This window comes from Rhineura floridana, chromosome 15, assembly GCF_030035675.1.
Source record: "Rhineura floridana isolate rRhiFlo1 chromosome 15, rRhiFlo1.hap2, whole genome shotgun sequence".
Classification (NCBI taxonomy): domain Eukaryota; kingdom Metazoa; phylum Chordata; class Lepidosauria; order Squamata; family Rhineuridae; genus Rhineura; species Rhineura floridana.
The window spans coordinates 12964674-12981100 of record NC_084494.1 but is presented as its reverse complement, the minus strand read 5'-3'; the positions used below and the strand labels follow the sequence as shown (position 1 = coordinate 12981100).

Below are 16427 nucleotides of genomic sequence, written 5' to 3'. Positions count from 1 at the left end.
GTAATCACTGCATTGCTTTCAAGGTGCTTACAGATTGACTGCTTTATAATCTGCTCCAGAGTTTTTCCAGGGATTGATGTCAGGCTGACTAGTCTGTAGTTCCCCAGTTCCTCCTTCTTGCCCTTTTTGAAGATAGGGACAACATTAGCTCTCCTCCAGTCATCCGGCACTTCACCAGTCCTCCATGATTCCGCAAATAGACAGCAGTTCTGAGAGTTCTTCAGCCAGTTCCTTCAATACTCTGCAGTTTATCGGGCCCTGCCAATTTGAACTTGTTCAGAGTGATTAGGTAATTCTTTTACTGTTTGTCTATCAATCTCAAGCTCCAATCCTGCCCCTTCCACCATGTTTCATGGCTTCCTCCAAAGAATTCTGGGAAGAGTAGTTTGTTTAAGGGTGCTGAGAATTGGTAGACCTCTTATTCCCCTCACAGAGCTACAGTTCTCAGAGCGGTTTAACAGTCAATCCCTCTTCCCAGGAAACTCTGAGAATTGTAGCTTTGGGAGGTGACTAGGGGGTCTTCTAAAAACTGTCAGCACCTTTCACAAGGATACCTTTCCCAGGATTGTTTGGGGGAAGCCATGACTGTTTAAAGTGGAATAAATGTGTGGTGTGGATGGGGGCTAGATGTTTTTACAAATCCCGTCATCAATATAGGCGTGACCTGCACATGTAGCAGGAAGTGGTAAAATCCTACGGTAGTAGGAAGGCCTGTACCACTTCAGACCACAGGTGGGGATAATCGGGGAATGCTGACTTTGAACAGCTCACTGAACCTGGATCTGTCATTGGCACTACGATCACTACACCTAAGCACAGTGGTTTTCCTTTAGCGTTATCATTTAGTGTTGTATGCCCCTTTTTCCAACTGCTATTATGGCTTAGTTATCTTAACCTTGTAAGGAAGCGGTCTCGGGAGGGGAGTTGCCCTAAAAAGCGGCTGGTGTATGTTCTAAAGAATAAATTATAAACCACACCGCCCAGTTCCTGCCTCTAGAACAAGTTACTGAGCAGGGAGCCTGCACTAGTTCTGCTCATTCCACTGCACCGCAGCAGCCTTCTCCGTTCTGAAGCGCGGCTCCACGTCCGCGCGCACCCCCTCCGGCCGCGCGCGCACCCCCTCCGGCCGCGCGCGCACCCCCTCCGGCCGCGCGCGCACCCCCTCCGGCCGCGCGCGCACCCCCTCCGGCCGCGCGCGCACCTCTTGTACCACGTGCCCTAATACCGTGCCCTCACCAGAGCGAGTCGCGCGCTTATTATGTATGAGTACCCATGGGCGCAAGGCTGCGATTGGCCGAGGAGGCTGCCGCCGCCGCCAATCACTGCGGCGGTGGCACTGAAGGAAAAGAAATGGATCCCTTCGCGACGGCGGCTCGAGGGTTCTTCTTGTGGGCGGCGGCCTTTTCTGTGTCCGCAGCCTCGGCGCCCCCTCAGCGCTACTCCCCCGACTGGGCCAGCTTGGACGGGCGGCCGCTGCCGGGCTGGTTCGACGCCGCCAAGGTCGGCGTGTTCGTCCACTGGGGCGTCTTCTCGGTGCCGGCATGGGGCTCCGAGTGGTTCTGGTGGCACTGGCGGGGCGAGCGCAACCCCTTCTACGAGCGCTTCGTCCAGGCGCGCTTCCCGTCGGGGACCTCCTACGCTGACTTCGCCCCCCTCTTCACCGCCAGCGATTTCCAGCCCGCGCAGTGGGCGCGCCTCTTCCAAGAGGCCGGCGCCAGGTCAGCAGGCGCGTCCTCGTAGGGCAATGGGAGCTCAGAGCCTCGGGGTGGGGAGGGGCTGCTGCTTATTTGTTATTATTATTATTATTATTATTAACACCCTTATCGGTCTGTTACATAGTATAATTAAGTGATAACAATAATAGGCAGTGTTGTAATGCTGTGTTCATGACATTGTCTTTATACGACATGCACTGTTAGAAATACATAGTATGCTTACATAGGAATCTGCCCTTCTACTGAGTCAGAGCATTGGCCCGTCTACTTCAGTCTTGTCTACACTGACTGGCAGCAGCTCTGCAGGATTTATTATTTATTTATTAAATTTATTTTCCACCCAGAAGGAGCCCAGGGTAGCAAACAACTACATATATATATAACATAACAAAATTAAAGCATCTTAAATTTAGATGTCCCTCAGAGGCCTCTCCCAGCGCTACCTGGAGATGCCAGGGATCAAAGCTGAGTCTCCCCAACATTTATTTGGCACTTGCAAAAAAAGGAAGTTGCCTTATATGGCCCATCTAGCAGCTGTCTTGGGTTTCAGGAAAGGAATCCTCCCAGCCCTACTTGGAGATGCCAGGAATTGAACCTGGGAACGTCTGCATTTGAAAGGGATGCCCTACTGCTGAGCTACAGACTTTTCCCAAGCTAAAGATGTCAAGAATTATACGTCTAATTGTTAATCATCTCCCTTGCATGTGTCTCGAGGCAATGTACAAAATACAATGCAGAGTTAAAAACAACACAAAATAACAGCAGATACATTTAGAACAAAGTGCTATTACCTGTAAAGATATACAAAGAGCTGCTTACTTTATTTGGACCGCATAGGATTGTTGCAGCTAAAGGCATAAAGGATAATACCATTTGTAATTTTGTATATAATAGTACTGTGTTGGCATAATATATTTTCTTTTTACAACATGGCATTGTAATAAATGATGATAAAAAGAAAAACAGTGCTGTGTATAATTTTAATACTATTCTGATGAAACAGGCTGTGAGAGGCCGTCATGTCCAAAGCTATACAGACGTCTGCAGCAGGGGAGAGGCTCAAACCCCATCCTCCCTGATCCATCCAGCTCTTGACCAGCTAGACCATGTTGTCTTTTGACAATGCTTCCTATGAGGCTGGGCTTGATTCGAAATATGGGTGGGTTCCCCTCACCATTGTGTCTATTTATTTGAATGCATTTATAAACTGTTTAATATTTCAAAATTCTCTAAATGGTGTACAGTCTAAAAACAATATATCATTAAAACAGCAAAACAAAAACAACCTCAAACCAATAAAATGACAATATAAAAACACAAAAGCAAATAAAACAGAAATCCAGAAAATGCAACAAGTAAAGCAAAGCTGGGCAAAAAGGTAAGTCTGCATAAGTCAATGTGGTACGCTTGCATGTGCAAGTTGGCTTAAGGGATTCATTGTTTCATCTAGCTCAGTATTGTAGACTGACAGGCAGCAGCTATCCTGACTTGGAGGCTGGGTTCTTTCCTAGCACTTCCTAGAGAAGCCACAGATTCAACCTGGGACCTTTTGTAGGAAAAGTAGGTGGTCTACCACTGAGCTAAGGCCCATCCCTGAAGTTGGACATTGTGGTCCCTCATGGGACTGAGCCTGGACATCTCTTAAAAATTAATCGCAGAGTGTTTGTAATCAGAAGGGGAAGTGTCTAGTAGAGTAATCTTAAGCAAAGGTACTCAGAAGTAAGCCCCCATTCAGTTCAGTGGTACTTAATTCCAGGCAAGTGTGTAGGACTGCAATCTTAAGCCTCTCAACTTTTGCTGCCATTACAGTATACAGATCACGAAAACCAGTTAGCAATGATCAGCTGTTTTGCTGACATTGCTGTTGCGATGGTCAAATTAAAAATGATAAACTTACTGTTGATGAAACACCTCCAAAGTTATTTGCTGTACAATTGTTATATTTAAAAGGACAAAGGTTGCCCACAGGCTTAAAGTACAAAACAGGATAATAAGGAAAGAGGTACAAAAGGAAGTGGGAAAGGAGAAGTAGATGCAGAAGTTAGAGGCCACAGGTTCTGGAGGTACTCTGTTGAAGCACTTGCAAAGAGGAAGAGAAAGATAAGAGTGTGAAAATGAAAAGTAGTAACTAGATAAAATGTAAGTTGATGAAAGTGTAACAAAAGAGAAATTGGCAAAACAAGAACTGGGGAAAAAACAGCTGTGGAAGAAGCAGAAATAAGAATAGAAGAGGGGGGTGAATCTGAGAGAGCCTATAAAGAGAATTTCATAGTCAAGCTGGTAAAGAATAAGAGACCAGCTGCTTTGCAGAGGAGACAAAAAATAAAAGGAAAAGAGAATTCACTTTAGCTACATATAAAAGTTGTAAATACTAAGCTTAAAGAGGGCTCTGTTGTTTGGTATGTGGAGAGAAGGCAAAATAGAAGCAGACTGCTTTCAGATGACCTTATTGAACGTTCATCCTGTTTTATTTGCAGGGACATTAGACAACATTTGCTATTTAATAGGCACACATTTTGATTTGTTTGCGGGGAGGTTAGACGATGGTGAGTCAAAGCAAATGTTATCCCATACTTTCCAGTGCATTTTCTGACCACTTTCGGTATTGCAAAACATCAAATCTTTTAGGGCAGTGGGTTTGTTGCATAAGACCTTCCCATCACCTATAATTGTGCAATCTGAATTTGCTGGTATGTGATTGAATCTCACCCCAAAATAGCAACAGCCTGAAACACCCCCGGAGTGAGAGAAACTGGAGGACAAGTTAGTAGCACAACTTTGGATCAGGATAAAAAGGTAGTCTTGCCATCACCTTCTAGAGTTTTTCTGCAAAGTTTTATCCAATAAAAACTGGAAGAGCCTTAGTCTCCCCTACACTGCCTAATAGATTTGGGAATATTTTGGATGAATTTCCTTCCCTACTGATCTTATGCCTTTGGTGCCTACAGATACGTTGTGCTGACCACAAAGCATCATGAAGGCTTCACCAACTGGGGGTCTGCCGTGTCCTGGAACTGGAATTCAGTAGATACAGGGCCCCATCGAGACTTGGTGGGTGAACTGGGTGATGCCCTCAGAAAAAGGTATCTATGTGGGTTACAGGGTGGGGAATGGAGGGTCATTGCGGTGCAGGGAGCTGGGATTAACAGCCCTCTGCTGACTTTCTGACCTATCTAATTCTATGATGGTGCTTTCCTGTTTGTCTAATCTTTAGGAACATACACTACGGACTGTACCATTCCCTCTTTGAGTGGTTTCATCCGCTCTATTTATTGGACAAAAAAAATGGCTTCAAGAGTCAGTTTTTTGTCTATGAGAAGACTCTGCCAGAACTTTATGAGCTTGTTTTGAAGTAAGTGAAAAACCCTCGCCTGCACATTTGCTCCCTACTATACCCCATTGAATGAAGTGAGATTTTTCAGTAAATGCATGGAATTTGAGTGCCAAGAAGTTCCCTTTGCTTGTTGTCATGATGGATTATTATTTATGCAACACTTAACAGTGTATGCAGGCTTACAGAGTTACATGGGCTTCCTCTGTCATAGTCCAACATTATGCCACCATGTTCCTTATAGCCAAACTATGACCTATCTATAACATTTCAACTGGGTCACGATGTATCAGCCTACATTACTCAGAGTTGTTGTGAGGATCAAATGGGAGAAGTTCATATGTACCATGAGTGTTGTTTTGCCACTCTCACTTCCAGGATTTCAGCAGACAGCACTGACAGACATTCAAGCATATATTTGCTGGCAAAAGGGCTAGAAACTTTAAAAAATACTGTATCTAATGCTATTCTGGAATTGCAGTGCACGTACAGCTCTGTAAATTTGTCATTGCTGAAATATTTTTGTGATGTACAAAACTCTACAGTTTTTGTAATAATATTGTGGGGTATCCCACATGCCCATACGATGCATGGGCCACTACACCCTCTTCCCCTTCCAGCAATCATTTGCAAACAAATATAATTACAGGAATACCCCGCTATACGGACCTTCACTTTAAGGACACTCATGAGTATGGACATACTTACAGTAGCACCATTCGCCTGTTGACGTACGCTCGCTTCGCAAGAACGGACACTTAACCTTTGGTTGTGGCCTGTTCTTTCGGTGCGTGGGGGGTGGTGGAAAGAGATGCGATCGCATGACCACGAATCAGTTGGGAGGCGGGATCGCGATCAGCTGAGAGGCGTGGCGCCGCAGCAGAGACTTTGGCGCGGGGCTTTGAGGCTCCGTGTGAAGGAGAGGTGGCACAGTGGCGGTGCAAATGAAAAAAGGTAGTGCTTCACTTTAAGTACATTTTCGGTTTACGTACTCGCTCTGGACCCATTGCGTACGTTAATGCGGGGGTATTCCTGTAGTACACTTGGTGTAGAAAGGTGGGATAGAAATTTTTGTAATGCATTTACAAAATAATTGGAACACTATAAGATGTGGAGGAAACTAATCCCTACTGGCTCATCTCAGCAGACAGACTACATTTAGGACACAGCTGTGCTGCTAACTCTTTGGTTTTGTTAATCTCCATCTTAGATACAAGCCAGATCTCATTTGGTCTGATGGAGAATGGGAAGCCCCAGATACCTATTGGAACTCAACTTTTTTCCTCGCCTGGCTTTATAATGACAGTCCCGTCAAGGTACCTGAATTTCTTTCGTATGTACCGGCCCGTTGAAAGGCTTAAGGAACTGAGGAGTCTTCTCCTTGTATGCATTTGAGATGAAACCCTTAAGGGTGGCTTCTGATATTTGAGATTGTGGTATTCTTAGTGCCTCTTTGTAACTTTAACTTCTTTTCCTCTCTGTTGAGATGCACTAGTTGCGCCTGGTGTGGGCTCGGCTTACGCAGCTTGCTGCTGATGCAACTTTATTTGTGTGTTTCCCTTATAACCAAAGGTCTCAAGGCAATTTATATAGTAAACAAGTAAATATTAAAAACATTCAACAGTAACAACTAAAAGTGATCACACCAAGCATCCCTCCAGTAACACATTTTGCGCCATAAAATTACAACAAGCAAGCACCATAAAACAGTAGCAGCTAGAAACCTTCCACTGAGCAAGTGAGAGGTAGATAGCAATATTCAAATGCTTGGGTGTATAAAAAATATCTTAGCCTGACAGTGAAAACATGCTTGGTTTGGAGCCAGGCGCATCTCTTGGGGAGAGCATTTCAAAGACAGGGGACCACTACAGAAAAGGCCCTTTCTTATGTAGCCACCCTCTGCGCCTCCATTGGAGATGGTATTCAAAGAAGGGCCTCCAAAGATGATGCTCCACATGGGAAAATACACTCCATAAGATAATGGGGTCCTGAGCTATATGAGGCTTCAAGTTATAGCCAGCAGGTGGAGTTGGGACTGGAAGCCAATGCAAATGGGCCAGCACTGGTATTACATGTTTGGACATCCTGGTCCAAGTTATAAGTGTGACCACCACATTTTGCATCAGTTAAAGTTTCTGAACTGTCTTCGAAGGCAGCTCCATGTATAGCGCATTACAGAAGTCTAAATACAAGATTACCTGAGCATAGACAACCTAAGTCAAGGTGTCCCCATCTAAATAGGGATGTAGTTGGGCCACCAGCTGAAGCTGGTAGAAGGCACTTAGTGCCACAGAGGCCAGCTGGGCCTCCAGTGACAGTGACTGATTCTGGAACACCCACAGACTACTTCAGAGGGGCTGCAAACTCCATCCAGAACTGGTTAAGCATCACCCATCTGGACTGAGGAACCACTCGCCTAGACTTTCTCTGTCTTGTCAAGATTGAGTTTGCTTATTAGCCCTCATCCAGTCTGTTTCTATGCCCAGGCTGCCGAGTGTGTGTACAAACCCAGGTGAAAGGCGTTTTGCTTGAAGTGATCTGAGATGATACGGAAATTCTATCTGGAGTGGCTCATTCCCAGATGCAGGTTGCCATCCAATACTGCCGTCATCTGGGAATGGACATGAACTTATGAACCACTCTTCAGAGAACCAGACGTGCATCCCTTGATGATACATTACATGCAAACTGAACAAAGCTATTGGTTTTGCAGCTCGCTTGTTTAACCAGTGTTTCAAACCACAAACTGGTTTGTACATAACAAGGCAGGATTCTGTGAAAGTGAAACTAAACCTTAGCAAAGTCTGCATCCTGAGAGGGCAGCGTGCAAGCCTGAAGCTTGGTTGAGGCTCATTCCTGCTCATGCACATAACACTAAACTATGGTTTAGTATTATGAGTGAATGAGGCAACTTTCTTCAAAGCGCTAACTGGGATTCTACAACCATCTAGGGCCACGTGTTTCTGTCTTATTTCTGTTCACTGCCTTTGACTTAGCTAAAGCAAAGTGCAGGGGAACACACATGGAGTATTTCATATTTATCCTAAGATGTTAACTTTGTTGTATTTGGAGCATTTCACGGCCACTAGTGATTGAGGACAGCCCCAGATCCTTTCCCCTTTTCAAGCCCATAGTTTGCAGCATAAGGCACAGCAGCTGCAGTTACTCATTTCTCCTCCTAGGATACCATAGTGGTGAACGATCGATGGGGCATCAATTGTTCCTGCCACCATGGAGGCTACTATAACTGTCAAGATAAATACAAGCCTGGCACTCTGCCAGACCACAAGTGGGAGATGTGCAGCTCTATTGACAAGAGATCTTGGGGGTATCGAAGCAACATGCAAATCAGTGAACTCATGGATGAATCCAGCATCATTCAGGTGAGCACTATGAAGTATAAACAAAGGCTGAAGATTGGCAGTCCAGCCATGATATTGCAAAAGCTTGCAGAGAGCTGCCGGGAGGTTGCAGCAGCTGGAGCAGAGGACTCAACTGAGTCTCAGCTACTCTGCTCTAGAGTAGGCCCACATTCTTCTGGAATTCAACCTGATGGTGAGGGTGCTACAGATAATTTTGCACCTTACATTAATCAGATATAGGACTGCATATACACCATATACTTAAAGCACATGAGTTCCCCCAAAGAATCCTAGAAACTTAATTTATCCCTTGCAGAAGTACAATTCCTAGCACCCTTTACAAACTACAGTTCCCAGGATTCTTTGGAAAAAGTTACGTGATTTAAATGCATGGTTTGTATATAGCCTAGATATGAATGCATGGAAAAAATAAGCTTTTCAGTCATCCCAAACCACTACTTCCTATCGCCTCGGATGAATAACTGAAAATAGAGCAAGCCAGGCAAAACCATGACCATTCAACCTATTGCTGGACTGGATGGGACTGTCCCAGTTGCCTTTTGCAGGAGATGTGTAAGATAGAATGTCCAAGATGAAGGACAGGAGAGGAACCCTGGCAGGCGATACCACCGCCACAGCCAGAGGGGGGGGGGACCCTCAAGGTGCCAAACCAGCAAACAGCAGAGAGTAAAAAATGAAAAAAAATTATTGCAGCCCAATGCATTTCGGGTGTTGGTACAACCCTTTCTCAAGGGCAATCTGCAAAAGTATATATATAAACATTAAAATCAATTACAAAGTGAATTCTAACATATGAAAAGCACTACATATATATATCTGCTCAAAATAAAACACTGCATGGTGCTGGCCAAATACTGAAATTAAAAAGGAAAGGAGAACCAAAAGGAAACACGATGAAAAATGAACACTTAAAACCTTTCAAAAACGTAAACTGGCATGAACTCAACAAAGAAAATTTAGAAAAGCTATTAACAAAGTAGGATAAACCATGCAGAGTGTTGTTTTGTTTATTTTGAGCAGATACATGTATTTAGTTCTTTTCATATTTTAGAATTCACTTTGTAATTGATTTTAATGGCGTTTATATATACTTTTGCAGATTGCCCTTGAGACCTTGTACCAACACCTGAAACACTTTGGGCTGCAATAACAAATGATCACTTCTTACTCTCTGCAATTTGCTGGTTTGGCGCCTTGAGGGTCTCTTCCCCCCCACCCCGGCTGGAGCGTTTTTGGGTGCCCCTCCCCAATTTTTTAATACCACTGCTGTACCTGTTGGGACTGGCCTTTTCCCTTCCTGGCTTATATTTAAAAAAGGCCCTAAAAATTACAAATATTGGAAGTGTGAATGTAAGCATGCATGATATTTACACATTTGATGAAATTGTCCATTTGCAAATGTTTGTTGGAATCAGTTTACTGATATGATTGCAAAAAAATAGCATGAGACATGCTACAATGTGAGCCTCGTACTATAATGTTGAATTATCATGAGGTAAAGAATTTTGGAATTGGAAATCTGACAGGGAAGCTTTTGGGGTGCAAAAATAGTTAGGGATTGCTTTTGGAAGCTTCTTCCTGCTCCCTACACCCCAGCCACTATTATGGAGATGGCTGAGATAGATTTGTTTTACAATTAAAAAACTGAATACCTATTATATCTAATTTAGGGGGAAATTATTGTCTTTTATATAGTATAGGAATTTGTGGAATATGAGGATGTAACACAAGACATTGCTTTGCTTTAAAAAAATAATGGACATGCTGGCTTTCTGTTCTCTAATGTTAAGTACCTTTGATTTGTTCATCCAGTTTTTAAAACTCGCTTGTTAAGATTGTGAGGTGTTTGGGCACATGGACCCATCTGAGCTTTGGAATAAGAAAATGAAAATTATCATCATCCAAAAATTTATTGTACTAGCCACTGGCCTTGACAACTTTAAAAATAAACTACATTACAAAGCCAGCAACAACAAAAGAAGCCAATGAACTATGATGAGGATACCAGTGAAGAAGCAGTGGGCTTAAATCAGAGAAAGACACCCTAAACATTTGGGCAAAGTTTCTAGTTGTTGAAGTGGTTAAGCAGTGGAACAGCCTTCTAGGGAGGTTACGGAAGAAGGCTTTCAAGGAAAAAGAGGCAGGTATCTCTCTGGGTTGTTCTAGAGCAGGGTGTGGTGCCGTCCAGAAGATGTTGGATTACCATAGCCCATGCTGGCTGGGGTGATGAAATCTGGAGTCCAGCAACATCTGGAGGCTGCCATGTTGGCTCCTCTGTTCTAAAGTGTCCTCCTTAGTGTAAGGGAGTGGACTGGATAACACATAGACACTTCCAGTTTTTTTATTCTTTTGGGAAATGGCTCTGTTTCTGTCTTGTCTTAAAGATGTTTATATGTTCTGTTCCTGTCTTTACCACAGGAACTTGTACAAACTGTGAGTAACGGAGGAAACTATCTTCTCAATGTGGGACCCACAAAAGAAGGAGTGATCGCTCCAATCTTCCAAGAGAGGCTCCTAGGTCTTGGGAAGTGGCTGGGAATTAATGGGGAGGCCATTTATGAATCAAAGCCATGGAGAATACAAAAGGAGAATTGCACTTACAGCACATGGTATGGCAAAAACTAATCCAAAAGGGTACTCCTTGGGGACGGGAGTTAAGTGTAGATACGGCATTGTTTGCATAGGAACAAGAGGAGATGTCGCTATGTCTCTACATATTATTTGCTGGAGTGTTGGATTTCTTAATATCATTAGGATATTTACTGTGTTGGAGCCTCTTTAGGAATGAGCACGCTTATGCAAAATCCCTTTTGCAGTATTTTAATGCAAATACATCAAAAGCAGGAGTGAAAGACGATCCAGTTAGCATCTCTGTAAGACTTTATGACTGAGATATTATTTTACTGGGGTCGTAAGAAGGACAAATCTTTTGCATGTGCTGCAGTACTTCAAAGGAAACTGTGGCTCAAGGGACTTCATCTTAGAAGAACACAGATTTGTCAATCACAGGTGATTGACGGTATAACAGCATTTGATTGGACTACAGTTCTTGGCTCATTCAGCATCCAAAGCCCATGAAGATTTGCCATTTGCAATTTCAGATGTCAAATCTAGTACAAGCCTTCAGAATAAGTGAAATACAGCAAAAGGAAGTACTTCCTTTTCTGATAACGCTCTGCTGTATTTCACTTATTCCGAAGGCTTGTACTAGATTTGACATCTGAAATTGCAAATGGTGGTCTTGTTGCTTTAATTTATTTAAAATATCGTTATACTCTTAAACTTTCTCTTGGCTGATTTTTTGATACATCTGAGGAAGGAGAGATGGTGGGGTTGAGGGCTTTTACATAATTATTTTATTTATTTAAAAGATGTATTCTTTGCGTTTCCACTAATAACTTCCAAGACAGTTTTCATTACTATTAAAAGGCTTCCTCAATAGATTAGCTTGGACATGGTGATACATTAAATTCTTAAGTGAAGGAAGGGGTATGACGAATACCAATCCTGAAAGTCATTAAGGACTGGAAAATATTTTAATAGGGAATATTTTCCATAGAAATCTAATGCAATGTTTGCAAGGGCCCCTGCCAGACCCACCTCCATGTTGTTGACGGCAGCAGTTGGAAAAACAAGGACGGATTGTAATGCAATGTTTGTTTTTTTCAGGGTATGTATCAAGGTGGACTTTGAGGCTTTCATCACTCTTGGCCAAGTAACCCCAATGTGAGAGGGTGGCAGAAGAGCTAAGAGCTCTGCAAACTGGCCAGCAGACATTAGCGAGGGAAGGGGGTGCACAAAAAATGGATGCCTTTTTCTCTGTTTTTGTATTTTCATGCTGCCCTTCACAATTCAGTGTTTTGCTGTGTTTTCTCCTAGGTACACTTCAAAGGGAGCAACTGTCTATGCTATCTTCTTGACCTGGCCAGAAAGCAGTGTTTTGATGCTTCCATCACCTGTCCCGTCTGCAAGCACTCAAGTAAGGAGAGGGGAAGGAAACAGACCAAGTTCTGGAAATAATCTGGTTTAGCATTTGGTGACATTTGGGATTTTTTAATATTTCTAAAGCCTCTGTTTTAACAAAGAATAATTGTTCAGGCTCTGGTCAGAACTTGACAAACCTGTAGGTGGCGTTTGCTAATGGTTCAGACTATAGACAGCAAGTGAACATATGAAATTACCTTAGTCTGGCTACTGGTCTGTCTATGCCAGGCATGGCAAAATAATCTCCTCTCCTGGTAGCCTTCTTTGACCCTGAATTCTTTGCCAAGGTACAGCAGAAGCTGTGCTGGACTTCCCTTGTAAGAAAAAGCAACATGGAATATAGTGGTGTAGTGGTTAAGGTGTTGGACTACGACCTGGGAGACCAGGGTTCGAATCACCACACAGCCGTGAAGCTCACTGGGTGACCTTGGGCCAGTCACTGCCTCTCAGCCTCAGAGGAAGGCCATGCTAAACCTCCTCTGAATACCGCTTTCTATGAAAGCCCTGTTCAAAGGGTCGCCATAAGTTGGGATCGACTTGAAGGCAGTCCATTTCATTTTTTTTCAACTATACCTTGGCCACTTCTGCCTACTTCGACTGGCAGCAGCTCTTCAAGGCCTCTCCTGCTTCCTGAGATCTCTTAACTGCAAATACCAGGGGTTGGACCTGCATCTTATGGCTTCTACCCAGAAACCTGATTGGCTGGGTTTGACCTGAAGGGCAGCTAAGACTGCCAAGCAAGGAAGCAAGCAGCTTTCCCTCCCTCCCCCAACCCATGCATTGTTTTTGTTGCTCACGTTAGGGCTGCAAATTCTCCACCTTACAGCTGGCTCCATCTTAGCATGACACGTGCACCAGGAAGTGATAGGAATGCATTGTTGTTCTTGCCTGTTAGTCCTGTGCTTTCCCATATTCTTCTCTTTCACTTTTTGTGAGGAGGCTGCATCCTCTGCTCCCTGTACGTAATGGGGGACAACAGCATGTGGCTTATGTGGAGACAACTACAGTGCAGGGGGGCGACCTGTCAGAGGTGGTCAACCTAGTTGCTGAGGGTTCAGTCTTGTGGGGCTTTCCAGAAAGTACTCATTTATTTAGGATAGTTATAAATAGTCCTTCCTTGGGAAGAGCTTAGGGAGATGTACATCAAAACATGTAAGCAAAAATACAATGAACTTAAAATATATACAAACTTATAAAAAAAGTATAGTGGCTCATGAAAACACAAATGCATACATTGCCTCTCAGGAGTATACCTTCTATTATCAGCTTGCAAAAGCCTGGGTAAACCAATTGATTTGGCTGAAATTCAATCTGTGACTGAAACCCAACAATGTAGGAGGCAGATGCACTTCTAGAGGGAGATCATTCTAGGGTTGAGGCCCCACCACAGAGAAGACCTTTCTGCACATCCCTTCACCTTGAATCCTTGTGAGGACCATGACCAGAGCCTCTCCCTCCATCCTGCTCTTAAGGACTGAGTTGTCTGACATTGGAGGAGGCTTACCTGCAGATCCTTGGGCCCACAGCTCTTTAGGCCTTTTTAGACCATCTCTAAAACCTTGAACCGAACCTGTTAGCACACAAACAGTCAGGGCAGAGGTTTTAGGATCAGTGTTACATGTTCCCATCTTACTGCACCAGTGAATAACTTGGTAATCGTAGGTATTCATGCAGCAGAGCTCCCTGTTCTTCATCATCCTTCCACCCATGGTGCACCTTCCTGTACCCTTATACATTTGTTTTGTATATTGTCAGTTGTGTATGCAGTTGTCAGTTCTGAAACCACCCAATCATACAAACTCTTAAGAAAATTTGATTGTTGAAAATAATCGGAGAAGACCCACAAACACCCCATTTTTCAAATGGCCATTGTAGCTTTCACACTTGGCCAGAATGTTCTCTAGCAGACTAAGGGGCAGAATTCCATCTGTGATGTGAGTTTCTAAGAATGTTATTTGGTTCGTCTAACATCTTGTGTGTGGTCTACCCTGTTTTCTGCAATAACTTACTTCTTCATTTCTGTCATACGGTCGGTCTATACAGATGGATTATGTCTTCTTGTTGGGAAGGAAGCAGGTGCACTTTTGCATCCAAAGAAAAAGTCAGACTACCCACAGTTCCCAGACTCTTCAGGCCCTAAGCTAGGAAGCAGATGCTCAGCCGCTCTCTGTACCTTAGAATTAAGAGAATTATTTTTCTCTTTCTTAGTATCTTCTTGTTTGTAACACGTTTGTACAGAGATAGCCTTTATCAGTCTTGGCACAAGTTATTTTTACGGTGGTACAGGGTTCTTTTACAGGGCATAGAGAAAACCCTAGCTTTTTTTTTGCTAAGGATTTGGAAACGTCTGTTTTCCATCCCCCCCCCTTCTTGGAAAACTTCATCAAGCAAAGGTATTTCTGAAATTGTGCTTTATAATGAACAGTCCTTCTGCCCTAATCCTGAATGGTTTCAAGACAGTGAGTTTAATGCAACTGGAGGCGTTTGTGCAGTCTCTATTTATTTATTTGTCTTTATTTCCTACATTTATATGCCATCTTTCCTATAAGAAGTTCAAGGTAGTATACATGATTCTTCCTCTCCCACTCCATTTTATCTTCACAACATCCTTGTGAGGCAGGTTAGATAGAGACTGCAACTGACCAAGGTCACCCAGTGAGCCTCATAGCTGAGTTGGGACTTGGATTCTGATCTCCCAGTCCAACACTAGCCAGTACACTACACTGGCTTTTGCTGTGTGATTAACACACAATGCCCCCCACTAGGCTCATGGCCCAGCTAGTATGGAGATTCTAGGTGGCCATATCACTGCCAGAAGATGTGCAGTCAGATATACAATGCTGGCCGTTGGTGGTCCCACTTGCTCTCTGACTGATACCGTGATTGCTAGCTGTGTGAACCAACCTAATATCTTAGAAAGTGTTTGTATAAAGCAGTAAATCAACAAATTTTGTTTTCTTCTTATAGGTGACTATGTTGGGGTTCTCTGAACCTTTGAAATGGCAAGTGGCCCCAGACAAAGGGCTGCAGATCACACTGCCCTCTGCAGTTCCTTTGCTTCTTCCTCTGCAACACGGCTGGAGTCTCAAGCTAGTTGGAGTGGAATGATGGTGAAATTGAAGGGAAATCAAGGAACTCTGTTGAAGCTGCTGTGATTAGTGGCATGAATGGGTTCAAAATAAGGCAAGCTTAAATGATGGATTTGCAGTTAAATGAAACAAAACATTTACATGTTAGCAACCCTCAGGTGTTGGATGAGGATGGACTCAAGAAGGGACACTCTCCCAGCAGGATTTAATTTGCTTGAAACAAATGTCCAAAAGCACTCTGCTGTAATATGTTGGTTCTCATTCAATGTAAATGATGGTTATCTCCAGTGACTTCTCAGGGAAATTATCGTGGGCTGTTGTGAGTTCTGTTTCATTCACATGTCATGGTAAATCATACCTAGTGGCTTATTGTCAGTGCCAAAGTTACCATGATTGTGGCCACTGAGCATGGCATAGCAACAAATCTGAGCATGGCATAGCAACTGTGCTCAATTGAAGTGGAGCAGGTCTCCTCTGCAGTTTTTTCAGCAGCCAGCTCAGAATCCAAATCAGCTTACATTGATTCAGTTTGTCTTCCTTCACACAAAAGGAATCCTGAAGCAATTTCCACAGACAACAGTATACAATAAAAATCAATAAATTTAAATGACTGTACTAAGTGTTGATATCAACAAAAATCATTCAGACATAAAAAACCACTCTACCCATATAAGCACGAACACCAAAAAATAAAATAAAAAATAACCCAATCCCAGCTCGTCGGTGTGCATGGTACCAATGAGAGATTTCTTATTTTTGCTTTAGAAGATGGAACCTTGAAAGCTTCTGCAGAAATTCTTGCTTGAGGTAGAAAGGAGAAGCCTTGAATCTGAATTCACAAACCAGCAAGTTCCAGTGGGAGGGAGCACAGAATCAACTAGAATCACTGGTAACAAGCCATTAATGCATCACAGTTGTGGGGCAA

At 43.4% G+C, this 16427-nt stretch overlaps 1 protein-coding gene across 1 annotated transcript; it reads left to right on the top strand.

The window, feature by feature from the left end:
* The first annotated feature begins 1257 nt into the window (after positions 1–1257).
* FUCA1 (alpha-L-fucosidase 1) lies at positions 1258–16117 on the top strand. The gene is made up of 8 exons (XM_061597072.1): positions 1258–1718; positions 4664–4798; positions 4930–5067; positions 6257–6362; positions 8229–8429; positions 10848–11038; positions 12309–12408; positions 15381–16117. The coding sequence occupies exons 1-8, from the start codon at positions 1273–1275 to the stop codon at positions 15519–15521; spliced, it is 1458 nt and encodes a 485-aa protein (XP_061453056.1). The 5' UTR covers positions 1258–1272; the 3' UTR covers positions 15522–16117.
* The last annotated feature ends 310 nt before the right edge of the window (positions 16118–16427 follow it).